General features: G+C 51.4%; 1 protein-coding gene and 1 long non-coding RNA gene across 4 annotated transcripts; one reads left to right on the top strand and one right to left on the bottom strand.

Moving 5' to 3' along the window:
* Positions 1-1407: 1407 nt before the first annotated feature.
* LOC113265438 (uncharacterized) lies at positions 1408-5148 on the bottom strand. The gene is made up of 3 exons (XR_007191277.2): positions 3753-5148; positions 2741-2799; positions 1408-1506 (listed from the first exon to the last, which is right to left on the bottom strand). It is a non-coding gene; the product is annotated as an uncharacterized LOC113265438 (long non-coding RNA).
* On the top strand, positions 4168-26516 carry ODAD4 (outer dynein arm docking complex subunit 4). Of its 3 annotated transcripts, XM_026512830.4 has the most exons (12): positions 4168-4426; positions 6576-6707; positions 6948-7098; positions 7792-7853; positions 8142-8307; positions 9620-9844; positions 10014-10221; positions 15767-15853; positions 17427-17623; positions 20395-20495; positions 23243-23327; positions 24766-26516. In XM_026512830.4, exons 1-12 carry the CDS (start codon positions 4313-4315, stop codon positions 25326-25328), a joined length of 2091 nt encoding a protein of 696 aa, XP_026368615.1. In that variant the 5' UTR covers positions 4168-4312; the 3' UTR covers positions 25329-26516. The 3 variants fall into 3 exon arrangements, with proteins under 3 accessions (XP_026368615.1, XP_026368616.1, XP_057173717.1); XM_026512831.4 differs by lacking the exon at positions 6576-6707 and having other exon boundaries at positions 4194-4426; XM_057317734.1 differs by lacking the exon at positions 4168-4426 and having other exon boundaries at positions 6621-6792.
* Positions 26517-26658: the final 142 nt, after the last annotated feature.

Here is a 26658-nt window from a genome sequence, read left to right as displayed (position 1 = left end):
AAACCTAAATTCTATTATTTGGAATGAATACATAGGTGGGAAAACTACCAAGAAAAGCAATGGTTATCACAAAAAAACTGGACTCTAGTTCTTTCATTCAACCCATATTTACTGAACACCTGCAATTGCCAGGCACTATTTTAGGCACTGGAGCAATAATGAATGAAACAAGCAAAGACGCTCAGCTTTGTGTAACCCACATTTTATCAGGGCAAACAGCAATAAACAAGGGCAAAGGGGTTGCAGTTTAAATAGGGTGTTTGGGTGAAGAGGAGAAATTTGAACAAATACATGGAGGAGGGGAGAGGGTCAGTTAAGTCGCCAGAAGGGAGCATTCCAGACCAATTCCAAGCCATCCTGGGCTGAGAGAACACCCAGAGCGAAGGCCCCTCATGAGTTGGAAGCTGTCTGCTATTTTCCTATTCAAGGAAAAGTTCAGAGGCCAGGTGGCCAGAGCACAGGGAGTGATGGGGAGAGTAGCTTTTATTCTGCATGAAATGGGGGACCATTGTAGTGTTTTGAACACAAGATGACAGGATCTGACTTGCATTTTAAAAGGAATATTCTTTTTTTTTTTTTAATAGGGCAATTTTATTTTTTTGACATCTTTTTTTTTTTTTTTTTCCCTAAAGTAAGTTCTAGGGGCACCTGGGTGGCTCAGTCGTTAAGCGTCTGCCTTCGGCTCAGGGCGTGATCCCCGGGTCCTGGGATTGAGTCCCGCATCAGGCTCCCTGCTCCGGTGGGAGCCTGCTTCTTCCTCTCCCACTCCCCCTGCTTGTGTTCCCTCTCTCGCTGGCTGTCTCTCTCTCTGTCAAATAAATAAATAAAATATTTTAAAAAAATAAATAAATAATAAAGTAAGTTCTACACCCAACACAGGGCTTGGACTCATGACCCGGAGATCAAGTCACATACTCTACCACTGAGCCAGGCAGGTGCCCCTTAAAAGGAATATTCTAACTGTTATGCTGAGAAGGAAGGAGGCAGGGGTAGAATAAAGAGAATTAGAAGGATATTGCAGTAATCCTGGAGGGAGCCAAAGAGGGCTCAGACAAGGGTAGTAACCAAGAAGGTGGTGGTTATCTGGGGAGGGGGTAGGGCAGGGATGAGATTGTGATTGGGGAGTCTCACAGGGGGCCCCCAGTTGGCAATGTCTCTTGACTTACCTGTGAGATGATTGCATGGGTGTTCATTATTTAATAAGCTGTACATGTATATTTCATATATGTTTGTGCACCTCTGTTATATTTCACAATTGAAGGAAATATAAAGACAAATAAGGAGATATAAAGAGGTAACATAAGGAACCCAGCTAATAAATTGCTGGGACAGGTTGGGAACAAATTCCAGTACTTTTTACCCTAACCAATCCAAACTAGGCATGGACCCCAGCCCGGCTCACCTGTTTCCTAATGATGTGGCTTCAGGCAAGCCCTGTTACTTCTCTCAGCTTCAGTGTTTCATCCATCATTAGGATGCTGTCAAGATCACAAAGTGCTTTGTAATCTGCCAAAAAGCACACAATATTATTGCTATTTAACTGTGCTTTTTTAAATAAAGATTTTATTTATTTATTTTTGAGAGAGAGAGAGGATGTGAACAGGGGGAGAGGCAGAGGGAGAGAGAGAATCTCAAGCAGATTGCCTGTTGAGGGCAGAGCCCATGACCCTGAGATCATGACCTGAGCTGAAATCAAATCGGACGCTTAACTGACTGAGCCACCTAGAGGCCCCTTAACTGTGCTTTTTTAAAAACAGCTTTACTGATACTTAATTGATGTACAATAAGCTGTACACATTTAATGTGTTCTCGGATGAGTTTGAACACAGGTATACATAGTGAAAACATTACCACAGTCAAGATAATGCATATATCCTTCACCCCCGACCCCCCAAATCCTCTTGTATGCCTTTCTATTTTATCCCTCCTTGCCCTACTTCCATATTGCTAGGAGGCACTGTTTTGCTTTTGGGCACCATAGATTTAGTGTATATTTTCTAGAATTGTATTATTTTTTATTTTTTTTAAACAGATATTATTTTTAAGGGTTTTTTTTAACTTATTTATTTGAGAGAGAGAAAGCAGAGTGAGAGAAAGAGAACACCAGTGGTTGACAAAGAGAGACAGCCAGCGAGAGAGGGAACACAAGCAGGGGGAGTGGGAGAGGAAGAAGCAGGCTCCCACCGGAGCAGGGCGCCTGATGCCGGACTCAATCCCAGGACCCTGGGATCAGGCCCTGAGCCGAAGGCAGACACTTATCGACTGAGCCACCCAGGCGCCCCTATATTTAAGTCTATTGAATTAATTTTTGTATATAGTGTGAGGTAAGGTTTTTTCTGTTTTATTTTGGCATATGGGTATCCAGTTGTTCCAGTGCCATGTGTTGAAAAGATCATCCTTTCAGCACTGAATTTCTTTGGCAACTTTGTTGAACATTAATTGATCATATATGTGTGGGTTTATGAACTCTCTATTCTGTTCCATTGATCTGTGTATCAATCTTTATGCTACTATCATTCTATGGCTTTAAAATAAGTCTCGACAGCACAGCATGACTTCTCTTTTGTATTTCTTCTTCGAAATTGTTTTGGCTGTTCTAGGTCCTTTGCATCTCCACATAGACTTTAGAATCAGCCTGTCAATTATTTTTAAAATATTTTTAACTTACTTATTTGAGAGAGAGAGCACGCACGTGTGCGTGCACATGGGTGGGGAGGGGCAGAGGGAGAAGCTGACTCACCACTCAGCAGGGAGCCTGATTCCGGGCTTGATCCTAGGCCGCTGGGATCACGAACTGAGCTGAAGGCAGACACGCAACCCACTGAGCCACCCAGGTGCCCCTCAGCTTGTCAATTATTTAAAAAAAATTCTGCTGGGATTTTGATTGGGATTGAATTAACTCTATAGATTTCCTCTTTGCAGGAGGATTTTCCAATTAACTGCTGGTCCTTTCAGCAATGTGTTCAACTCACCTATGTGCCCATCTTAATAACGTAGAACAGGATGAATTTCACTGTAGTGGTGGGGTTGCTGCTCCTTACACACCTCTGGCCTTTGGTTACCTCCTTCCCTACTTAGGTCTCTTGGGCACCATTCCTACTCACCCTCAGCTCAAATGTGACTCCTTCTGTGACGCTGTCTTTAATGCAGCCCCGGCCCTGACTGAATTTTTCACTCATCGGTCCTCATCTCCTTCACAGGCACACAGAACTTCTAATAACTCAACATCACTTTGGGAAGTCATTATTGCTTATGCATCTCACTCTCTGCTCCAAGGAAGGAACCATATTATTTTTTTATCTTGGCATTAAACTTGGCATTCTTTTCTTAATTACACTTTTATTTTGAGTTAATTGTAGATTCATAGTCAGTTGTAAGAAATAATAAAAAGATCCCATGTACCCTTCACCCAGTTTACCCCAATGGTAACATCTTGAAAAACTTGAGTACAATAGCACAACAGAAGATAGACACTGATAAGATCCACTGATCTTACTCAGATTTCTCTAGTTTTACATATACTCATTGGTGTGTACATGTATGTAGGTAGGGCCATCTTTTAACTATTTAAACTTTAACAACCATTTATTTAGCTTTTACTACATGCCAGACAGTCGAATTCTGGAAACACATGGTTATGACAGGGTCCCTGCCTTAACTGAGGTCACGATCTCATTAGCGTGGAAGTTGACGTTTTAAAGCAGTATCGCAAGCACAGGGCGTTCGCTGGAGCCTAGAAGAATCTAGCCTACCTTTTTGGCAGAAGAGAGTGAGGCAATGAGGAAAGTCGTCAGGAGAGGCCTCCATCAGAGCCTACCACTAGCACGTGCTCAATAAATGTGTTAAATTAAGGTCGAACCCAACCTTGTCTTCCACGAAATCTCTTGCAAATCCTCACATCCTGGATGTGGCGGAACACGGTGCACACACCCTTGCCACGTATGCCTTATCCCTATTTGGAATTCTGCCCCAATCCTCTTCCAACTTTACGGGCTGTATATTCTGGACACAGTGCACGGTTCTCAGGAGAGAATCGACGGAGCGTGCAACAGCAAACACCTTCCAGTGCAGCCGCTTTGCAGCCACCAGCCACGCGCCTGTCACGCCCTAGCCCACAGGCTGCTAGGCCGGCGCATGCGCACGCTGGCGGCGGATGTACCGCGGGCTCCCGCCCCGAAGGAGCGAAGGGAGGGGCCGGAAGCAACCCTACGCCTCTCGGTTGCTAAGAGACGGGGCTTCCACAAGCCAGAGAGAGGTTCTCGGGCTTCTTTTGCTCGCTTTTTCTGCTTCAGCGTCACCGAATACGGCCACCATGTCGGACCCAGAAGCTGACAGCTTGCGAAGCACATTTCCTTCTTACATGGCGGAGGGCGAGCGGCTGTATCTGTGCGGAGAGTTCTCTAAAGCTGCCCATAGCTTCAGCAACGTGAGTCGGGCTCTGAACCTACCAATCACCCATCACCACTTCCGATTCCTGATAACACTGAGGTCCCCTTGGTGCCTGGAGGACCCTATTGTTTCTGTTATTCATCTGTTCCTGATTGACGCAGTACTGTCAACTACTGTCACTGCTTCGCCATTTTCTACCATTTCCCACTTATCTTCTGCCTGTTAATAACCGTTCTCTGCATTACCAGTGACTTCTACTTTTTTACTTAAGTATTTTGTGACTGGCCCCTTCCCACAGTGCAGCCTTCATTTGCCATCATTGGCTGGGAAATGGGCTTGGAGGTTGCACGCACAAGTGGTGAAATCCCAAGCACACAGTTGCTCACAGAAGATGGCCAGTAAATAACGTTATTACATATAATCTTAGTACCAGTTGCTCAACCTCACGCTATGGGGATTGAGTGCTGTTTTAGGATATTAGGCACACTGCTGCTAAATGTAGTACAACCCTATGAGGGAGGTTCCGTTATTACTCCATTTTATACATGAGGAAACTGGTAGAGAAGTTGAGTACATGGCCGAGATCACTGAACTGGCAAGAGAAAGTTTTCAGACCCAGGCACTCAGATTCCAGTGCTGAGGTGCTAACCACCATACATACTCCTTCACAAGTAAGCTATTAGATGTTCTTTTTTAAAACAGATTTATTTATTTATTTATTTATTTATTTATTTATTTATTTATTTAAGAGAAAGTGGGCAGAGGGAGAGACAGTCCCAAGCAGACTCGTTCTGAGTGTGGATCCCCACTCGAGCCCGATCTCAAGACCCTGAGATCACGACCTGAGCTGAAATCAAGAGTCGGTTGCTCAACTGACCATGCCACCTAGGCACCCCAAGCTATTAGATGTTCTTACCACAATTTCTTTTACAACGTATAGCCCTCTTCTTATTCCAGAGGGAGTGGTAGGATAGCCCTCCTACCATTCCAAGGCTCCTCCTTAAGTCAAGCTTCTCCACTGCTACCCAAAGTCTTGTCCCTTTCAATCACCAATCACACCCTAAAACCAGAATGGTTGGCCAGATGGGTCAACAGTTGAGTTCAGGAGCCCTGCCCCCACCCATTCTCCTCTTTCTGGATAGTGTTTCATTGTGGAGAAGCTCAGGCAGAGAGAAAAGAACACCCTGAGGGAAAATAACTTTGGGTGAGAGAAGTAGCCTTCTTCCACAAAAGCCAGTAGCTACTTCCTCTTCCTGGAAAAGCAGAAAGGTCTTAGAAAGGTGTGAGTACAGTCTGATGCCTGAGCAAGGACAGTACATCACAGCTCCAATGATGATTTTCTTTTCTTTTTTTAAAGATTTATTTATTTACTTATTTTGAGAGAGAGAGAGAGTGCATGTGCACTCCTGGGGTGGGTGGAGGGACAGAGGGAGAGGGAGAAAGAAGCAGACTCCCCTCTGAGTGCTGGAGGGGGGGGTCTCGATCTCTGGACCCTGAGATCATAACCTGAGCCGAAATCAAGAGGCAGTCGCCTAACTGACTGAGCCACCAGGTGCCCCTCCAATGATGATTTCAAACAAAAGAGAGGACACAGAGAGCAGAAGTGTTCCATTCCCACTTTACCATCCAAATCCCAGTTTCGGTTTTGCTAGCATTTTCATCTTGTTCTCCTGAAATAGCGACTCATTCTCAACAAACTATGTAAAAAGAGAGAGTTAGGGGAATGGATAACTCAAGTTGTAGATGTCCTAAAACCCATTCCGTTAGCCTTCAGAATGCTTAGCCTCTGAAATGTATTTTGAGTGCTGTGCAGCCATTTGAGGTTTGCAGTTGAACTGGGTATGCGCTAAAAATCCTAAGCTCCTAATGCCTGAGCAGACGGGAGGAATCCAGACATTTGGGAAAATTCAGTATATCCACCGAGTGGTATATTCACACATCTCCCTCAGTAGCTTTCACAGGAGCTAGTGATTCGACCTTGTTCAAGATGAGCTCCGTGCAGACAATCAGTGGACTGAGCAAAGATCAATGTTGTGCTGCTTGTGGTCTCAAAAGATCCAGAGACCTGTTTGCTGGCCTGAGGAGTCCCCTGGAAACTCTGGCAGGAGGGTTTGGGATGCTCTTTCCGGTCAAGCCTCGACCTTGTGCTGCCTGGTGCCAGGCAACATGGGTGGTTCCTTTCTTAGGCTCTTCACCTTCAGAATGGAGATAAGAACTGCCTGGTTGCCCGATCCAAGTGCTTCCTGAAGATGGGAGAGCTGGAGAAATCCCTGGAGGATGCTGAGGCTTCACTCCAGGGTGACCCAACTTTCTGCAAGGTGACTCAATCTGGCTTTCACCACTGCCATTGCCTGTCGTGGCCTCTAATGAGAAGAAGCTGAAGAACCAGCCAGACCGCCCAGGGTTTGATGCTTTTTTCTCTGCCTAGGTCACTTTCCTAGGTAGCTACCAGCCCCTGTATCCCAGTCTTGATCCTCAACCCAGGACCCTCCGCTCTACCACACCTAAGTCCTGTAAGGCCTTGTCTGCCACCTCAATTTGACTTCCTCTCGTTTCAGGGAATTTTACAAAAGGCTGAGACCCTGTATACCATGGGAGACTTTGAGTTTGCCCTGGTGTTCTATCATCGAGGCTACAAGCTGCGGCCTGACCGAGAATTCAAAGTTGGAATTCAGAAAGCCCAGGAAGCCATCAACAACTCAGTGGGAAGTGAGCGACCCTCAGACCTATGTCCTTATCCAGGGGGGCTGTTGGAATCCTTGGGCTTGGATGTCCAATGAGTGAGCAGCCTCCAGCAGGCCTGCAGGGAGTCTCATGCTTGGATTTGGTTGCTTCTGATTTTTTTGAAGATTAGGAACTAATCTTTCTACCCAGGGGACCAGCCCCTGATCCACTGTGCTCAGCTCTGCAACTTCTGGTTCTCCTCTAAGCCAGATGCGAAGGCTGTTCACATTAAGCTGTCTTTGGCCTAGTTTCATAGGATAGAATGGGGTCCTGAGCCTAGCCTTCCCTAGTTCCTGGCTTCCTCTCTTACGCAAATGCACCAAGGACTGGCTTTACCCATTGGCTTAGTGGCAGGGGGAGGAGGGAAGAGAGCAAGAGTTTGCCACTGTGAGTGGCAGAGTGTGGAAATGGCTGGGGATGGAGAGCTCCCCCAGTGCTCAGGGACGGCCTTCGTTTGGAAATCTGGCTGCCATGGCCATGGGCTAGCACAGGCTACCTAGCTCTTAGGAGAGTATTATTCCAAACATCCTGTGCCATCAACCTGCTGGGCTGGCTCAGAGCCAGCTTTGCCACAGCCTCTACCACCCCCTGCCAAAGGCAGCCATTTCTACATAAAAATATGCAATAAGTCATGCTTGAGGGCCTGGCACACCTGAGCCCCAGCCTCTTTCCTTGCAGGTCCTTCTTCAATTAAGCTAGAGAACAAAGGGGACCTCTCCTTCTTAAGCAAGCAGGCTGAGGTAAGGGCCTTGGTTCTAATACCACACCCATCCCAAGGAAGTGTCCACTTGTGCCTGAGGTCTCAGTGGCCCTCTTACCTGGGGGGCTCCTGCCCATTATGGGCAGCCGTGGGATTCTGCCCCAGCTCCAGGGGGGTCTTGGGAATCTAGCTGTTCCCAGACCAGACACACTCCATGGTTCTTAACCCACAGAGAGTTCCTGGGGGAGATGTCTGGGATCACAGACTCTGGGGCCATGTCTGTGTACTCTGTGCTCCTTGTTGAGGCTCTATTGCTCCACCTTTCCAGAGTATGAAAGCCCAGCAGAAGCCTCATCCCATGAGACACCTCTTACATCACCCCAAGAGAGAGTCCAAGCGGAAGGGCTCGCTCAAGAGTGAGAAGATTGTCCGCCAGCTCCTGGGCGAGCTCTACGTGGACAAGGAATACCTGGAGAAGCTCCTATTGGATGAAGGTTTCAGATACTTTGTTTGCAACAGGGAACTTGGGGCAAAGGAAATCTGGGACAGGTGCTTAATATAAGAGCTGGAGAGAGAGCCTGTCATGTAACATTAGCCTATGGACAGGATTTCCTAGTATTCTCATTTACAGATGAGGAAACTCAGGTGCAGAAAGATTAAGTAACTCACCGAAGGTTACACATCGGTAAACAGTGACATGGCTCTTGGGTTTGAATCTAGAATGTCCAGTTTCAGAACCAGTGCCCTTAGCACTATGGTACCCCTGGGAGGGAACCTTAGAGATCGGGGTCCCTTTATCACCGAGGTCCCTTGGACGGGCATCCCCTGAGCCTTCAGTTTGTAGGAAGGGCAAAGGAGTCCAGCTGGAACCTGCCAGAAGCGGAATCCTAGTACTAGCACTAGTATGTTCTGAAATCTCATCTGGTCTAATCCCTCCTTGTATAGATAAGGAAAGAGAGACCTTGAATGGGGAGCAACTTGTCCAAGATGACAAGCAAGTTCGTGGTGAAGTCGACCCCAGGGGCCAGCCTCCGAACCTCCAGTCTCACGTTCTTTCCACTATTCCGTGCTGGTGGTGGCCTCAAATAGGGCAGAGCCTTGAAATGAAACGGGAGGGTGGGAGTATTGCCATTAGCTGGTAAGCCTAAGCAGGGATCATCCTTGAATCAAATGCCTTTTCTCCAGAACTGGCACCCTGAGGTCATCTGCAGGATTCCTTGCAGGGCCGTGTCTCAGGAGCAGCTCCACCACTGCCACTTGTCCGTAAGGGCCCCAAACACTTCCTTCCAGAGGAGCTTCTGTGGAGGAAGGGGGAGCCTGAACTTCAGCACTTTTGCGACCGGCTCTAACCTCTGGTCAGGCAGGAGGGCAGAACTCAGGCACGCCCCTCCAGCTCCCTGCCAGCCCTGGCCCACTTGGCGCCTAGGGAATCCCTTGGCACTGGCAAGCAGGGCCAGGTTGTGCATTCATACTCAGTCTTCTCAGAGGACACAACCTGAAATAAGGAGGCCCAGGGGTTGTGGTCCCTTCAGACAGCTCTCGGCCAGCTCCCCTTCTGCTAGCTCCTTGTATCTTGCCAGAAGAGGCCTGTGTGCTAAGTTCTACACCGTGGGAGTGCCTGAAAAAGGGGCTCCGGCCTTACCTGGGTCCGCATAGAGCCACTCTGCTACCTGTGTGCTCTTGCTTTCGTCAGCTCAAAGCAGAGCTCCCCACAGGGGACACCCACAGCGGGAATCCCCAGCCAAGAGGAGGCGGCTCCTTCAGTCGCCGGTTCTAGTCGGTTTCTCCTCACACCATTCTTCCCAGATCTGATCAAAGGCACCGTCAAGCATGGCCTGACCGTGGAGGACCTCATCATGACAGGCATCAACTACCTAGACACCCGCAGTAACTTCTGGAGACAGCAGAAGCCCATTTACGCCAGGGAGCGGGACCGGAAGCTGATGCAAGAGAAATGGCTGCGGGACCGCAAGCGCCGTCCCTCACAGACGGCCCATTACATCCTCAAGAGCCTCGAGGACATCGACATGTGTGGGTAGTGTTCTCAGAAGGGCAGAGCCTTTGCCGGGTAGTGGGAGAGCAACACAGGGCCCAAGCCCCTGGTTTCACTGGCCTGTGGATGGTATCTGGGGGGAGGCAGGTTCTCCCGTCAGCCCGAGGAGACTGCTCCCGCCTCCATGTCCCCCGTTTCCCTTCCTAGTGCTGACCAGTGGCAGTGCTGACGGGAGCCTTCAGAAAGCCGAGAAAGTGCTGAAGAAAGTGCTGGAATGGAACAAAGAGGAGGTGCCCAACAAGGACGAGCTGGTTGGAAACTTGTACAGCTGCATAGGGAATGCCCAGATTGAGCTGGGGCAGATGGTTGCAGCACTGCAGAGCCACAGAAAGGACTTGGAGATCGCCAAGGAATAGTGAGTGCCCAGGGAAGGCTGAGCGGCTGGGGCCTGTGGGCCTGCAGATGAGCGGGGCGGGGGCTGCACACCAGCCTTTTGCCAGGACTGCTGGTGGATGAGCTCCCAGGACCGAGCCTGAGAGGCAGAACTAGACTGTCAGCTTTTTTGCCACAAAGAGGAAGTCAGTGGCCCCAAACGCCAAAAAGCTCCCAGAGGTTTGGTTCTGAGGGGATAGGCCTAGTCCTAAACCATTTCAGCAAGTACACGTCAACCCCAGCCCTGCCTGCTGCTGCTAGCCTCGGGAACACCACAGGGACCAGACACAGGGGGCGAAAAGTGACGCAGCTAGTAAATGGTGATTGTGGGAAGTGTCATGAAGGACAGATACAGGGCGCTGTGCTGAGGGCAGTATATTCCAGGAGGACACACTCAGTCTTTGGAAGGGCCCTGAAGCAGGCAGGAGGAAGCTCAATGCCTGAGATCAGAGTATTGGCAAGGGAAGAGTGGCCAAGAGGAAGCCAGACCAAATGGCAGGGGTCAGATCAAGCAGGGCCTCGGATACTCCGGTGCTGACTGAGAGCATGGGCTCTAGAGTCAGACTGACCTGTGCTTCAGAATTGTACCCCGCAGCCGAGGGGAAAGGCACTTCACCTCTCCCAGCCAGGTCTCTTCTGTCCAGTGGGCATAACAATAGCCCCTTCCTGAGAGAGCGGCAGGGGAGAGGACAGGCAGAAGTCCAGGTAAAACTCTCAGGACAGTGCCGGGTATCCATAATAATACTAATACCAACTTACCAGCTCTTCCCCAGACTTGAGGGCCCCTCTCAAAGGTACCAGCACTTTCCCGGCATCCTGGTTCTAATCTTTGGTGTCCTCCACAACTTTCTGCTGCTCAGTTTCCACTTGCCCCACAGTCCAAGCCTCTCCCTACCTCCCATCATCCTGTTTACACTCAAAGGTCGGGTCCCGGCCCTCCGCACCACCTAAACAGACCTGTGTTTTACCCAGCAGCTCCTCCCCTGGTGACCCACGGGCTCTGGCCCCTCGTTGCCTGCAGGTTACAGCCACACACTTTCACCCGGCGCTCAAGGCCCCCTCCGAACCCGCTTCCGCACAGCCCTCCCATGTCACTCCTCCGTTTGAGTCAAACCATATTCTTTTGCTTTTTGAAGATTGGATTGATTGATTGATTGATTGATTGACTGATAGAGAGAGAGAGCACACGAGTTGGGGGGAGGAGCAGAAGGGAAGGGAAAGAGAGGGGGAAAGAATCTCAAGCAGACTCCACACTGAGTGCAGAGCCTGATGTGGGGCTCGGTCTCACAACCCCGAGATCCTGACCTGTGCTGATATCAAGAGTCAGACGCTTAACCGACTGAGTCACCCAGGTGCCCCCAAACCGTATTTCTTAAACCCCCTACCTCCTGCCCTCTCCTCACTCTCCTGAGCCGCACGTGCTATTCATTCCCAGTTCATTTCTCACTGGCCTTTGCCATGCTGAGCAGAAGTATCTCGTGTTGGCCATTCCAGAAGTAGGAAACAAGCAAGAGCTTTGGAGACAGAGCTGACTTTGATTCCTGGCTTTGGCGCTCGGAAGATGTGTGGATTTGATTAAATTGTTTGTCTTCTCAGTTTGCTCTTCTTCTCTAATGAGGGTATATTAATATGGATTTGTAGAGATTATAGGGATTATACAAGATACGTATGCACAGTACCACGGATCCAACCATCTTCCGAGCCCTAGGCCTGCATATCCCACTGATTCCAAGGCATTTCCACTTGGATGTCCCACAGGAACCCCAAATTTAACATGTCCAAAGTGGAATCTCTTATCTTCCTCCCAAACCTCTTGCTCCAGGGTTCCCTATCTGTGAGCATGGCACCATTATTGGCCACTCAGTCCCCAAGAAGGAGCCCAGGCAAGCTTCCCAGAGCCCTCCCTCCTTGCTCAAACCGAGCCAGCCTACATGTTGTCTGGGCCTCTTCCTTCCTGTCTCCATGGTGCGTTTCTGTTTCCATCCCACAGCTCAGTCCAGACCCTTCTCCCTTCTTGCCTGATTTCCTCTGACCTGGGTTTCCTGCAGCCCAGCTGGCCCCTCGGTGCCGAACAAGTCCAGTGGTAGGACTGGGATAAAGTTCCAGCTCCCAATTCTGCTCAATGCGGGCTGCCCTTCCTGACCCAACTTCTCTCGGCCCCAGTGGACCCAATTCTGTCCAGGCCCCTGGGCATCCTGTGCCCCAGGCAACACCTTGTGGCTCTGCTCCTGCAGCCCCTAAAAACAGGACTCCCTTCTCTTTCCTCATCAATGCCTTCCTTTCTGTCCTTCACAATTGTAAATGTGTCTCCCTTCAGGAAAGTTCCAAGTGTCCCCCGGGTGATTTAGAAATTCCCCTCTTTGGTGTTCCCTCTCTACCTTCCACGTGGATCCTGGCTCCCCTGTTAGACTTTGGATTTCGGAAGGGGCTATCTTATATCTCTCTCTCTTTCCAGCACCTGCCGCGTAGTGGGCATGTGTTAAACGCATGCCAAGTGCTAAATACACAAAGGTGTTCTTTAGACAACGTTAGTCCCTTTTTACCATCCACGAACGGGCCTCAGGCCTTGTTTGTTCAGGTACTCCCTCATTCTAATCAGTCATGCCCCCTCCATTGGCCCCCCCACCTCCACAGCCTGCTGGCCCTCAAGGCACAGATCAAACCCCAGCCTGTCTCAGCAGCATCTCCGGCGGCCCCAGCCCTCATTTTTTCCTCCACATATTCTAGATGATTTGATTGCATGCTTTCTCATTGCTATTGTTATTTCTCATTACATAGTATTATGGATACATTAACATATTACAACTCATTCATTCATCACACTTCAACAGAGCATGCGCCCTAGAAGGGGAGGCCGCCGTCCGAGGTGCTGTCAGAGCACCAGGCGCACAGTATGGCTGTGGGTCCAAGGAGAGAGGCAGGTGGGAGCACTGCTGGGAGCTGAGAGATTTCAGAGAGGACAGGTCAGCCAAGTGGACGAGGGGGAGGAAGAAGGGTACCCCAAGCAGAGAGAAGTGGCAGGGATGGGAGATGCAGGGCGGGGGCGAGACCTGTTGGAGCGGAGTCTGGGTCCCAGGCTGGGGAGGACTGAAGACGGAGGAGGCGTCTGTTTTTACAGAAGTGCTGGTGTTCGTGTTGTAATTGGTCTAGAACTCTGGCGCTGAGGGCAGAACTTGGAATTTCCCCCCACTCCCAGCACCACGCTCCGCTCATTTACCTGGGGCCTGTGTGACGTGTGTCCTTCTGGCCCCTTTTCAAAGTATTTACCTACATATTTACATACATATGCACATTCCTAGGATTCTTAAAAGCAGCTCATTTTTGTGATTTTTAAGGAACGTGTGTCTTGGAAAGGGTCTCATTCTTTAAATGGCTCCAGAGAAAGGAATTTCAGCGTGCATAGTAATTTCTTTAGCTATATCCCTGTGGGACACTTGGGCTGTTCCGCTTTTGCCATCAAACACAGCAACGTTGTATGCGTGTTTCTGTGGGAAGAGGAATGGCTTGTTGAGATGTGCATGTCGGAAAGGCAGATTCAGCCACGGCGCGGGGAGAATGAGTCCAAGGAGTAGAGTTTCATGGGGGACATAGGAACCTGTCGGGTGGCAGGGCCCTGAGGGATGAGGAGGAGGGAAAGAGTGGGAGGAGATGCTGGGTGCAGGGGAGGGAGGATTGGGGGACTGCTTTCTTATTTTATTTGTTGGGGAACAATATGGATAAATGGGTAGTTTCCCTCATCTCTCGTTTCCCTTGGAAAATCATTATTAATAGCCAGACTTACATCCTCTCTACTTTTAAAAATGCCTGTTTTGGGCAGTGGCTGGCTGGCTTAGTCAGTGGAGTACGTGACTCTTGATCTCAGGGTTATGAGTTCGAGCCCGACATTGGGAGTAGAGATTGCTTGAAAATAAATTCTTTAATAAAAATGCCCACTTTTTATTCATTTATTTCTTTATTGGTGAGTTAAAAGAAAACAGGTTCATTTTTTTAAAAATATTTTATTTATTTATTCATTTGAGAGAGAGAGAGTGAGCGAGCAGGGGGAGGATGAGGGAGAAGGGGAGAGAGAGAGACAGAGAATCCCAAGCAGACTCCGCACAGAGCGTGGAGCTTGACGTGGGGCTTAATCTCACAACCCTGAGATCAGGACCCTGAGATCATGACCTGAGCTGAAATGAAGAGTCAGACGCCTGACTGACTGTGCCCCCCGGACACCCCACATTCGTTCTCTTGTGGTTCTGAAGGTTAGAAGTCTGAAGGCATTCTCACTGGGCCAGAACCAAGGTGTCGGCAAGGCTGTGCTCCCTTCACAGGCTCCAAGGAGAATCTGTTTCCAGACTTTTCCACCTTCTAGACGCGCACTCAGTGCACTGCGCGCCTCTTGTGTGGCCCCTTCCTCGTCAGGCCGGGAACACAGCATCGTGCCTCAGGCCTGCATATTAATTTTTAGCACAAACGGGGTAACAGTTATAGTATACGCTCCTGTAATCTGACCTTAACTTAATGTGTCAGGGACTTTTTTATACATAAAAATGGTCAGCGCTGGGGCACGGGTTTCCGCTGTTGCTAATGTTTCATATTACAAACACTGCTTTAACGAGTGTTCTTGTCAAATTATCTTCTCCAGGTAAATCCCTGGAAGGGGAATTGACGCATCAAAGGGACGTGTGTGTAAACTCCCGAGTGATTGCTCTCTGGAAAGGTTCTCATGGTGTTCTTCACGCCACAGGGTGTGAGAGGACCTGTGCACCACAGCCATGCCTCCTGGGCATCGTCCCTCCAACCGGACTGGACGCCCCGGCCCTGAGGCCAGGGCCCCTGTCTGCTTCCCTGCAGTTTCCACAGTGCCTAGAATGGCCAATTTCTTTTTCTTTTCTTTCTTTTCTTCCCTTTTCTCTCTTTCTTTCTTTCTTTCTTTCTTTCTTTCTTTCTTTCTTTCTTTCTCTCTCTCTCTCTCTCTCTCTTTCTCTTTCTCTTTCTCTTTCTCTTTCTTTCTTCTTTTTTTTAAGTAGGCTCCACACCTAGCATGGGGCTTGAACTCATGACCTGGAGATGAAGACCTGAGCTGAGGGGCTCCTGGGTGGCTCAGTTGGTTAAGCGTCTGACTCTTGGTTTCAGCTTGGGTCATGATCCTATGGGTTATGGGATCGAGCCCCGTGTCTGGCTCCTCGCTCGACGAGGAGTCTGCTTGAAAGATTCTCTCCCTCTGCCCCTCTCCGCCAAGTAAATAAATAAATCTTTTTAAAATTTATTTATTTGAGAGAGAGAGAGCAAGCACAAGTGGAGGTGCGGGGCAGGGGCAGAGGGAGAGGGACAAGCAGATGCCCCACTAAGCAGGGGGCTCAATGCAGAAGGCAGATGCTTAACCAACTGAGCCACCCAGGTCCCCCAATAAATAAATCTTAAAAAAAAAAAAAAAAAAAAGACCTGAGCTGAGATCAGGAGTTGGATGCTTAACCAACTGAGCCACCTAGGTGCTCCTAGGATGGCCAATTTCTAGTGAACCATATCCTGCTTCTTCCCCACAGTGACCTTCCTGATGCAAAGTCGAGAGCCCTTGACAACATTGGCAGAGTTTTTGCCAGAGTTGGGAAATACCAGCAAGCCATTGACACGTGAGTGACCCTGGACTGCCCCACCTGAGGGCAAGGACTTCCCACCCTCACACCGGACTCTCAGCCTGGGGTTAGCATGCCAGGCAAAGAAGCGTCAGAAGACCTGAGTTTGGCTCCATGGTCTGCTAGGGGACAGTGGGCAAGCCACTGTGTCAACTGTGAGGCTCATCTGTTAAATTGATTGACTAGACTCCGATCTGTTCACAATTTCCCAGTGACAGGAATCACCTGGAGGTGAATGAATTACTGGGGTCTCTGCACCGAAATTCTGATTCTACAGGTCTGGGTTGGAGCCCAGGAACCTGTGTTTTAAAGATTTTATTTATTTATTTATTTGAGAAAGAGAGAGCACGAGTGGAGTGGGGAGGGGCAGAGGGAGAGGGCAAAGCAGACTCCCCGTGAGCAGGGAGCCCAACAACACAGGGCTCCATCCCAGGACCCTGGGGTCATGACCTGAGCTGAAGACAAATGCTTAACAAATTGAGCCAGCCAGCCTCCTTCAGGAACATATTTCTAACAAGCACTACCAGATGTTCCCTACCTTGAGCAAGTTCAGGAGTTGATAGACTAACTGACCTTGGGGCCCTCTTCTGAGGCTCTTCTGTGAGTCTGTGCGGTCATGGGCTCACTGGGAAGGGACGCTGAGCTCTCCAGAAGGCCCAACTGCTGAATTTTTGATATCCAACCCTGGGGCTGGTGATCTGCTCCAGTGGCACAACTCAGCCCCGGAGAGACTCAGGGCTGGGCCTGACCTGGCCGCCAGCCTGCACTGGGAGGGCCGGCTCCGCGGGCGCCCTTGCTCAGCACCGAGAGCAAATGTGCTCCAGGCTGCCCAGTGCAGGATCCAATTAGACTCGTTCGCTGGGACCCTTCTGCTCCACATCACTTGGCTTCTTGAACGGCCCTGGTGTCTATGTGCCGAAAGACAGACAAGTTTGAGAATTCACCCACCTGTTTGTATCTTTTTATAAGAAAAGAAAAGAAAGCCTCGCATCGGGCTCCCTACTCAGTGGGGAGCCTGCTTCTCCCTCTGCCTGTCCCTGTGCTCATGCTTTCTCTGTCTCTCTCAAATAAATAAATAAATAAATAAATAAATAAATAAAATCTTAAAAAAAAAAAGAAAATGTTTCATAGAAAATTTGTGCTTATTGTTAAAATATTAATTTGGAAAATACAGAAGAGTAGCAGGAAAATTGTCTTACCACCTGAAGACAATGACTAGATCTAATCCTAATCTTACTTTATTGATGTCTCTTTTTTTTTCTAATCTTTTGTGTGTGGATTTTGTCTTCTATATACTTAATGATATTTTTCAATGTTATTTTTATGTTATTTGAAATGCAGGTCTATAAACATGATTTTCAATTATTGTATCAGTTCTGTAAACTGTACCAAATAGCTTTGGTCGTTTTAAAATATCTTACTGTGGCTTACTGGCTCCACTCCCGTGTCAGAAAGAACTGGTAGTTGGAGAACGAGTTCTGCTCTGCGGCCGGGTGAGAAGGCTTGGCCTCCTGTGGCCGAGTACAGGGTTTGAGCGGAAAGAACTGACGCTGGCTCTTCACGTTCCCAGGTGGGAGGAGAAGATCCCTCTGGCAAAAACCACCCTGGAGAAGACCTGGCTGTTCCACGAGATCGGCCGCTGCTACTTGGAGCTGGACCAGGCCTGGCAGGCCCAGCATTATGGTGAAAAGTCCCAGCAGTGTGCCGAGGAAGAAGGGGACATTGAGTGGCAGCTGAATGCCAGCGTTCTGGTGGCACAGGCACAAGGTATGGGCACGGAGAGAGGACCACCCTACCTTTCCCAGCCCTCAGGCCGAGCTGCCAGGCCAGGGCTGGGGACCCTTAGCATCCCGGTGTGTCCTTGGCCAGATGAATGTGGACTCAGAGTGGAGGACAAAGCCCTCCATCCTGACCAGTGTGTGGTAAGCACCTTCTTTAAGCCACGCTCAGTGAGAGCCCGGGGCACCCGAAGCCCAGCTGCACATCAGCACAGCATTGCGTCATCAGAACTGCGCCAATTCCTCTGACCTTGGTACCCTTCTTGCGTGCATTCCTGCACCTAATCACCGTGGGAACCGTGACGAAGGTGTTACTGTCCCCCTTTCACGGATGGGGAAACTGAGGCACTGAGTGGTTCAGCTGACTGCCCCAGCTCACATGAGGGACGTTTACAGAGTGATGAAGATGTTCTTTTTTTTTTTTTTTTTTAAGATTTTATTTATTTGACAGCACAAGTAGGGGGAGTGGGAGAGGGAGAAGCAGGCTCCCCACTAAGCAGGGAGCCTGATGTTGGGGCTCAATCCCAGGACCCTGGAATCATGACCTGAGCCAAAGGCAGCCAGTTAAGCAATTCAGCCATCCAGGTGCTTGATGGGAATGTTCTAAAACTGGGTCGTGGGGATCATTGTATAGCTCCATAAAGTTACTAAAAGTCATTGAACTATATAGTCACAAAGGGTGTGTTTTATAATATCTAAATTACACCCTGATAAAGTTGTAAAAACTAACCCAGCAAGGGGCAGGGGTGAGCAGGAATAGATGAACCAGGGTTGGTGGTATTTTGATAATTGTTGGAGCTGGGCGATGAGTTGTAGGGCCTCACTGTACTCCATCGGTGTTTCTGTATATCTGAAATATTTCGTAATACAAAGTTAGGAAATGGCTGGAGGTCACAGGTTAGTAAGCAGTGAGGCTGGGACTGGAGCCCAGTCCCCTGCCCCAGGGGCGCAGAGGACTACCAATGAGGGAGGCCATGTGGCAGGGGCTGTGGTCAAGGGTGTCATCATTTGTTATTCTTACCACAAATACTTTCTTGGCACCTTTGAGGCACCAAGCGGGGCAAACAGTAGGGATAAACATTGGTAACCATGTCCCGCTTCCATGTCTGAGGGAGTCACTTCGAAGCAGAAACCTTAAGGAGGAGAAGGCACCAAATACTCTAAAAGCTGTGCACAGCGCTTTCCAGCCAAAGGAACAGCGTGTGGAAGGTGGGGAGGAGTTTGGGGGATTTAAGAAGCGGAGGGAGAGGAGCGGCAGCCCGGGCCCTTGGGGGCCTGGGAAGTCTGGATGGGGGAGGGCGATGAGGGGCCAGATCCTCAGGGCTTCGTGGGCCTCGTTACAGGGAGACAACCACTGGAAGCTTTAAGCTGGGGGAAGGCGTGAGTACTGGAGCTCTTCCTACAACTCTTTCCTGTTCTCAGGAGGGCGTAGGATAAGCTCAAGGGGAAATGCGATGTACCGCTCAGGGCCGATGTTGTCCTCAGTCTACTCTTTTTTTTTTTTTTTTTAAGATTTATTTATTGGGGGTACCTGGGTGGTGCAGTCAGTTAAGCATCCAACTCTTGGTTTCAGCTCAGGTCCTGATCTCAGGGGTGTGAGATGGAGCCCCGTGTAGGGCTCCACGCTCAGCATGAAGTCTGCTGAAGTTTCTCTCTCCCTCTCCCCCTGCCCCTCCCCACTGTGCGCTTTCTCTCTAAAATAAAGAAATAAATAAATCTTTTAAAAAGAGAGATTTATTTATTTATTTTAATGGGGGCAGGGAGAAACTTAGCAGATTCCGTGCTGAGTGCAGAGCCGGACATGGGGCTCGATCTCAGGCCCCTGAGGTCAGGACCTGAGCTGAAACCAAGAGTCAGTCACTTAACCGACTGCACCCGCCAGACACCCTTCTCAGTCTTACTCTTGAGGACTTACTTGGCCCCGAGGGCCCCTGGAGAGCCAGGCAGTCATTGCTGCTCTCAGTTTCCCCACTCTGGGATAGAAAAATGAAATGCAGCCGCCTGGGAGCTGCTGGGTTCTAGAGGCCACACAGCCTCGCAGGCAGAGCTTGGGCTCCAGGTCCTCCTGGCTCCGAAACCTTGGGCAGCCCGTCAGTCAGGCAATGATGAGGTCACAGCGGCAGCACTACCTGGCTGCGGCACTGAGCTCGGACTGTGCCAGTGTGGGGGCTGGGCTCCAGCTGCTGGCCTGTGAGTCACAGCCGGCCCTTTGATATCTCTGTCGGTCTTCACAGCGTGGTCGGGCAATTGGAATGAACGGTTTTAAAATATGGGTTTCCAGGGGCACCTCAGTGTTTCAGTCGGTTAAGCGTCCGACTCTTGTTCTCAGCTCAGGCTTGATCTCAGGGCTGTGAGTTCAAGTCCCGCATGGGGCTCCACATACGTGGAGCCTACTTAAAAATATCTATATAGATATAGATATAGATATAGATATAGATATAGATATAGATATAGATATAGATATAGATATAGATATAGATATATCCGGATTTCCACTTCTGGAACAATCGTAAGTTGGGGCAAGATGGAATTGCCCCCTGCCCTGGAGACACATGATGCGTGCACAGGCCCTACTCCAGACCCTTCTTTCCTCTCTGACCTCTCTGAATGGCCTGCTCTCCAAGACGCAGGCTCCCAGGTTCTGGTCCTCAGAGGTGAGCTGGTCCAGGAATGTGATGGAAAGGGTGGTGCCAGGCAGCCGCATTGTCCAACACACCGTGTCACAGTCTACCTGTGCTATGCCTCCCCTCTGCTCTCCAGTCAAGCTGAGAGACTTCGAGTCGGCCGTGAGCAACTTTGAGAAAGCCCTGGAGAGAGCGAAGCTGGTCCACAACAACGAGGCTCAGCAGGCCATCGTCAGCGTGAGCTGCCCACCCCCGGGGCCCTGGCTGCGGGGAGGGCGAGGGTGGGTCCTCAGCCCCTCAGTCAGCCAGTCCCCGGGGATTTATTACCCACCAACCGCAGGCCGCGTTCGAGGTGGGGTAGTAGCTTTCAAAAGCTCGCTGCTGCTCTCGGTCTATACAGCAAGCCGATACACCTATTCTTATTCGAAATAATAGAAACGAAAGTTTTACAAAGCATTTTACCTTTACTATGTATGCAGATACTTCCTATTATATTCTCCTATAGTTTTCATTTTCTTTTCTTTTGTTTAATGCTGGCTGAAACCTTTTTTTTTTTTTTTTAAGATTTTATTTATTTATTCGACAGAGATAGAGACAGCCAGCGAGAGAGGGAACACAAGCAGGGGGAGTGGGAGAGGAAGAAGCAGGCTCATAGCAGAAGAGCCTGATGTGGGGCTCGATCCCAGATCGCCGGGACCACGCCCTGAGCCGAAGGCAGACGCCTAACCGCTGTGCCACCCAGGCGCCCCTGGCTGAGACCTTCTTAACCGATGTTAGGACTTGCCTTTTGGAAGATAATGCTGCCTCCTCCAGGAGACAAGCATGTGTGTGACTGCCTCCCTCCCAGGCCTAGGGAGGCACCACGCAGCCCAGCAAGGTCGCCCACCACGGGCTGCTATTTAGACTCAAATGAACTCGAAGTAAATAAAATGTCAGTTTCTCAGTCACACAGCCACGTTTCCGGTGCCCAACAGCCACGTGTGGCTCGTGGGTTCCAGAGAGTGCAGCTCTAGAGGAATCTCATGGTGGCAGAAAGTTCTGTTGGACAGTGCTGGCCTAAGCGTCGGGAGGCAGAGACCAGAGGTGAAGCCGGGGAAGCCCGCAGGTGCACAGCCTTGCCGCTGCTCCCGGAGCCGCTGCAGGCCGTTGTCCGCCCTCAGCAGGGTCAGCGCACTGACCTCGACGACGCACAGGCAGTTGGCATGAATCCCCTGGCCTTCCCCCTCCCACTACCCCCCTGGGCAGCCCCATGTTGAGATTCCAGAGCTTCCCACCAGCATGTGGTGGGACCCCGGTATGCATCTACTGGCATGAGTGAAGCAGGCCCCCTGTCCTTGGGGAGCTGGCCCCTGTGGTTAAGAGAGGCCAGACATAATGAGGGGGCCCACGAAGGGCATGGCCTTGGGGACCAGACTGAAGGTTCAGCCGGTACTCGGGAAAGGGAGCAGAGACCCTGGGAAGTGACAGCCGAGGACGCTCCAGTTGGAGGTGGACTTCATGCTGGCCTTCGAGGGACTGGGACAGAAGGCTTTGGCCAGGCTGAGAAGGAGCAAGAGCACCGAAGGCGCAGGAGGCCATGGGCACTGAAGGGTCTGTGGGAGTCAGGAAAGAGCCCCTGGGCCTGGATGCGAGAGCTGGCTCACGATGGCAGAAGGAGTAGGGCCAAAGGTCCCCAGGCAGTCGGTCAACCAGCTGGGACTTGAAGGGCTGGGAATGGCAGAGGAGCGACCTGACCTGCTCAGATTTTTAGGATGTGAGCTCATGGTTTGTGAGGACCCTGGTGAGGCTATCCCTTTCCTGTCATGGTGGGGAAATCGCTCCCGAGAGATTCCACCATGTGGCAGTCGGTGCCCTCCTCTCACCCGTCCCAGGGCCGCTTAGGCCTGTTGCACTGCCCTCGTCTTCCTCTCTGGAGGGGGTCAGCTCCCCAGACGTGCACCTTGCCCTCCAGAGGAAGAGCGCTCCTTCAGTGAAGCCCTGTGTCTGCCGCTCATTCACACCCACCATCTCTCCCCCTCTCTCCCCCTTAATGCCCTTCTGCAGGATGGCCCTGCAACCGGAGAGGGACAGCTCCACAGCTCAACCCAGTAAATATTTGCTGGCCACGGGTTGGCTCTGAGCTGTCCAGCCCAAAGGTGCAGCTGTGGCCCTGGCCCACAGGAAGATTGCTGTCAGCGGGAAGGTTAAAACAAAAACCGCTTCTTCCTGACCAGGGCAATAGGGACAAGGGGATCCACAGTGAGAGCGCCCGAGCAGGCGAGGCGGGGCTGGGCGTTACCATCAAGGGGAAATCTGGGGTCGCCTTGAAGGCTGGGCAGGGTTTTGAAAATGAGAGGCAGAGAGAAAAGGCCCCACGGCCTTGGTGACCCCTGGTGAGACCAGGTCCCGGCCACCTCGCCCTCCTGGACTGGCGGCTCCGGGCAGGAAGGTGCTCTGTTGGGCAGATCGGCACTCCAAGAGCGTCCAGGCCCCCTGGTCTCTCCGTGGATGGTTCCCGAGGGCTCACTGCGGGCTCTGCCCGAAACAACATGCACACAGCCTGAGCCCCGGGCCTCCAGGGAGCCCGCAGACACCCGGGGGCCCCTCTTGGGACAGGCCAGCACCCCGTGCCACCCGGCAGTGTGTTTCCAAGTCCCCTCCGTGGCTTGCTGCCTTGCTCAGTGCTTAGGGGCTTCACTGTCTCTACATTGACTGGAGCCCAAAGAAGCTTCTAGCAAAGAGGTCGCAATGAGCAGACAAGAGACAACTCTGAAGCCCAGGGGAGATAAGTCCGAGTTAGCTGCAGTCGTGCGTCTGCTACCAGCCAGTGTGGCCACTAGTCTAAATTAGCCCCGGGGTGGGAGCTGCCCAGGAGCCCAGAGGAAAGGGAGGACGGCTAGGCTGGTGCAGGGCCCTGCCTTCTGGACGTGGGGCTCGGTTGAAGAAAGGGAAGGTGTGGGTGCCAACAGGGGTTAAGAGAGGTCACAATTGCTCTCCACCCACAGGCCTTGGATGATGCCAACAAGGGCATCATCGAAGAGCTGAAGAAGACGGACTACAGGGAGACGCTGAGAGAAAAGAGAGAGAGAGGTGAGTGCCAGGGCGAGGTCCAGGGTCCCCATCTGTGCTCTCCAGCCGCTCTTCCAGGCCCAGGGTTGGGTTCCGTGGGGCAGGAGAAGGAGGTCCAGCCCATGCCCACTGCCCTGAGAAGCCCGCTCCTGTATTTCTCCAATGAACTCATCAGATACTAGTGAAGGACTGGTCATGTGCTGGGAAGGTGTGGGATTTAGGGGAGACAGAGGTTCGGCCCCTGCCCCGGAGGACCCCACAGCCCAGGGGTAAAGCCAGGAGAGCTGAGTTGTCAGGAAGGGGGCTCCTGCGTGTGAGCGGGAGCAGCAGGGGTGAAGACACGGGGGCGGGGGTGGAGGGGCCGCAGAATGACAGTCTGCACAGCTTCCGTCTGCCCCGCTGTGGTGTATGACTCCAGCAGCGCGGCCGTGAAAGCCAGTGAGGCCAGGCTCCGTGTCCCTGGGGAGGACAGCGCCCCCTAGGGGCACCGAGGCTGAAGTCCTCTCTGACCCAGGCACAGGGGGAAATGGGTTGTGAGGTTTTTGGGTGCCCCAGCAGCCAGAGGACAGCCCTTTATTATCCAGCACCCGCCATGTGGTGGCTGGATCTCCTCAGGGAGGGCGTCTGCCTCTGCTCCCACAGGCCCTTGGAGCTGCTCTCGGGAGCCACGGGGGCAATAGAGGTGAAGAGATACAGCAGGGAGAGGGCAGAAGCTCCTAGCGGCCTCCCATCCCTTCCGCCAGCTACGTTCTGGGGAGGCCCTGCAGCCCGCGGCAGCTGCCGGGCACTTCCCTCCCGGACCGGCAGGCGGCAGCATTGCCTAGGTCTTCCCTGCCCCATTCCTGCTAGGAACCTAAGGCCCCTGCAGGCACCTTAGAGACCAGGGGCTTCCAGAGAGTATTGGGGGGACTCAGGAGGGCACTGTGACTTTTCTCTATAGCTCATAAAAACATGGAGCAAGGGTCCCTTTGATCATACAAACAGCTCTCCAGCTGAACTTCCTGCTGACAGTCTGCTCATATTTGGATAGGGAACCTCCCAGTAAATGATGAATGTGCTTCCTAGGGACAAAGCTCAATGCAGAATGAGGATGCTGGAGAAAAGAACCCCTCTGTCCCTTCCCAGCACCTGTTATTTCTCATAGGGAAAGAATGTGCTCGGAGGGCTGACCGTCCTGGGTTTCAGGACGGCAGTGCGACCACTGGCTGTGATCTCTCCGTCATCAGTCTCAGGTCCTTTGACGACAAACTCAGATCACTGACACTATGCCGTTAATTCCGTGACAACTGCATGACATCACTGCTGCAGCCCGCTAGATGCCTGGACCAGGGCTGGTGCTCAGGAAACAATGACTCGCTGTCTCTCGGAAGCACAGGCCCCCGGGGGGTTGAGGGCCCCCCCCTAGGCCCAGAGATGGACCAACTTTTACTTTTCTTCCTTCCTTTCTCTTGTTTTGCAGAAGAGGCCGCTGAATCAGAAACTTTGAGAGCGGCAGCGGCAGGGAAGGAGAAGGATAGCACGAGAAGAGGGAGAGACGAGCCTGAGAAGGTGGTGAAGCACTGGGAGCGAGAGCCCACTGACAGTGAGAAAGAGACAGAAGATGAGTTGTCTCAGGAAACTCTGAAGGTCACAGCGAGTGGACAAGAAGAAAACAGGCAGAGAGAAGTAGGGGAAGCCGGCTCCTTGAGGAGAACAGGGCTGGGAGCCGCAGGGCGAGACTCAGGAGATGCTGCCAGGAGAGTGTCCGGAGACTTGGGCGCAGGAAACGAGGGAGGGGAGGAGGGGAAACCGTTAGACCTGGGCAGAATGGAATCAAGGGAAATTTACAGGAGGCCTTCAAAGCTGGACCAGAAACCCTTGGGAGAATTAAGCAGAAGGGAATCGGAAGGACTGGAGAGTCAAGTTTCAGAAGACAGCAGAAGAGAGTCAGAAGAAATAGGGAAAACAGACCTGGGAGAAGCAGCAGAAGTGACAAAGGCAGAAAATGGTGAAAACGTGGAAGAAGGTGAAAAAGATGAATGAAGCAGCAGGCCTCAGGACCAGGGGCCTCAGGGATCTTATTCAACTGTACTTGAAATTTCAAGCTGAGATTTGTCTGTCATAGGAGAACACGTGGACTGGGCTCCGCAGGTCGCCTCTGCCTCTTTCCGTTACTGTTTTCCCTTTCAATAGATACCTTTCACTCTTACAAACCCTGAGTCTGTCATTTTGCCTCCCTGCTCACCCACAAGAGCCTTAGAGAATGAGGACCCGGCTTGGAGTACCACTCTCCAAGCAGAACACGGACCTTCCTCTGGCCAGGTGACAAACACAGACTCCAAGCAAGGCCTGACCCAGAGTGGGAAAGGTGGGAAATGTGTTCCTCTCCCTGGGGCCTGTCCGAGGACCTCGTGGAAGAAATGACAGGGTGCTAAGCAGAAAGCGTTTCAGGATGGTGAAGAAACAGGCGCGCTCCAAGGGGACCGGGCTCGCTTGAAGAGGGGAAGCAAAGGAAAGGCCTGGGAGTAGAGATACATCTTCTCAGCCACTGGCCATCGGTTCATGTTGCCGAGAGCCTGCTGTGGTCAGGGCACTGTGGGAGGCTTGAGGGAAGTGGTGACGATGGGACACGCTGAAGCCTGGCAGGCACAATGAAGTGAATGCTGGCACTGATAGGGGCTTTGTGCTCGAGGAGCAGAGAGGAAGCGAGTTCCTGCCCGAGAACAGGGAGCAGTTTCCAGCAGGCGTGGCGGCTGGACTCCACCTGTGCCACCTCCAGACAGTACAGCCAAGTAAGTCAGGCTCCGCAAGCTGGTTTCCTCCTCCGTAGAACCGGTATCCGCCTCCGAGTGCTCAGCGCAGGACTCGGTACACGGGAAGCTCTCCAAAATCCGACGAGCTTTCGGTGGCTTCGCAGAGGAGGTGGCGGCTGAACAGCTGCCTCAGAGGACGAGCTAGGATTGAACATTATTCATCTGTGCCCCGGCTATTGCCATCCCGGTTCCATCTCCACAGTCCTTGGAAGGGTTAGGGCTGAAGTTAGGCTAGCTAGAACCAGACCCGGACTAATGTGAGGCGAGTGAGGCATTATCTGCAATATTTCACGGGGCGCCATGAAACTCACTAAGCAACATATAGTATTTTAATGCAATATTGTAAAACACGCACACAACGCAAAACCCCGCGATGAAATAATATCACACTTTTAAATAAAGACAGGATCTGATCTTGCAGTTGCATGACCCTGCCTCCCCGGCCTCACCGCCACCCTGCGCGGGACCGGCGACGCCTTCCGTCTTTCTAGAGTTCCTCAGGAACTCTCGGAGGGCACACGTGCGCCGCTTCCTCACCGCGCGAAGTCAGTTTACGGTTT

This window comes from Ursus arctos, unplaced genomic scaffold, assembly GCF_023065955.2.
Source record: "Ursus arctos isolate Adak ecotype North America unplaced genomic scaffold, UrsArc2.0 scaffold_24, whole genome shotgun sequence".
NCBI classification, from domain to species: domain Eukaryota; kingdom Metazoa; phylum Chordata; class Mammalia; order Carnivora; family Ursidae; genus Ursus; species Ursus arctos.
The sequence above is the reverse complement of the archived record's forward strand: the minus strand, read 5'-3'. Positions and strand labels throughout refer to the sequence as shown.

What these genes read in the sequence shown, in the direction of transcription:
- ODAD4 (XM_026512830.4), top strand. Translation starts at nt 4,313, where the DNA reads ATGTCGGACCCAGAAGCTGACAGCTTGCGAAGCACATTTCCTTCTTAC. An exon ending in CTGCCCATAGCTTCAGCAAC is followed by an intron (nt 4,427 to 6,575) that starts GTGAGTCGGGCT and finishes TTCCTTTCTTAG; the next exon opens with GCTCTTCACCTTCAGAATGG. An exon ending in CATCAACAACTCAGTGGGAA is followed by an intron (nt 7,099 to 7,791) that starts GTGAGCGACCCT and finishes CTTTCCTTGCAG; the next exon opens with GTCCTTCTTCAATTAAGCTA.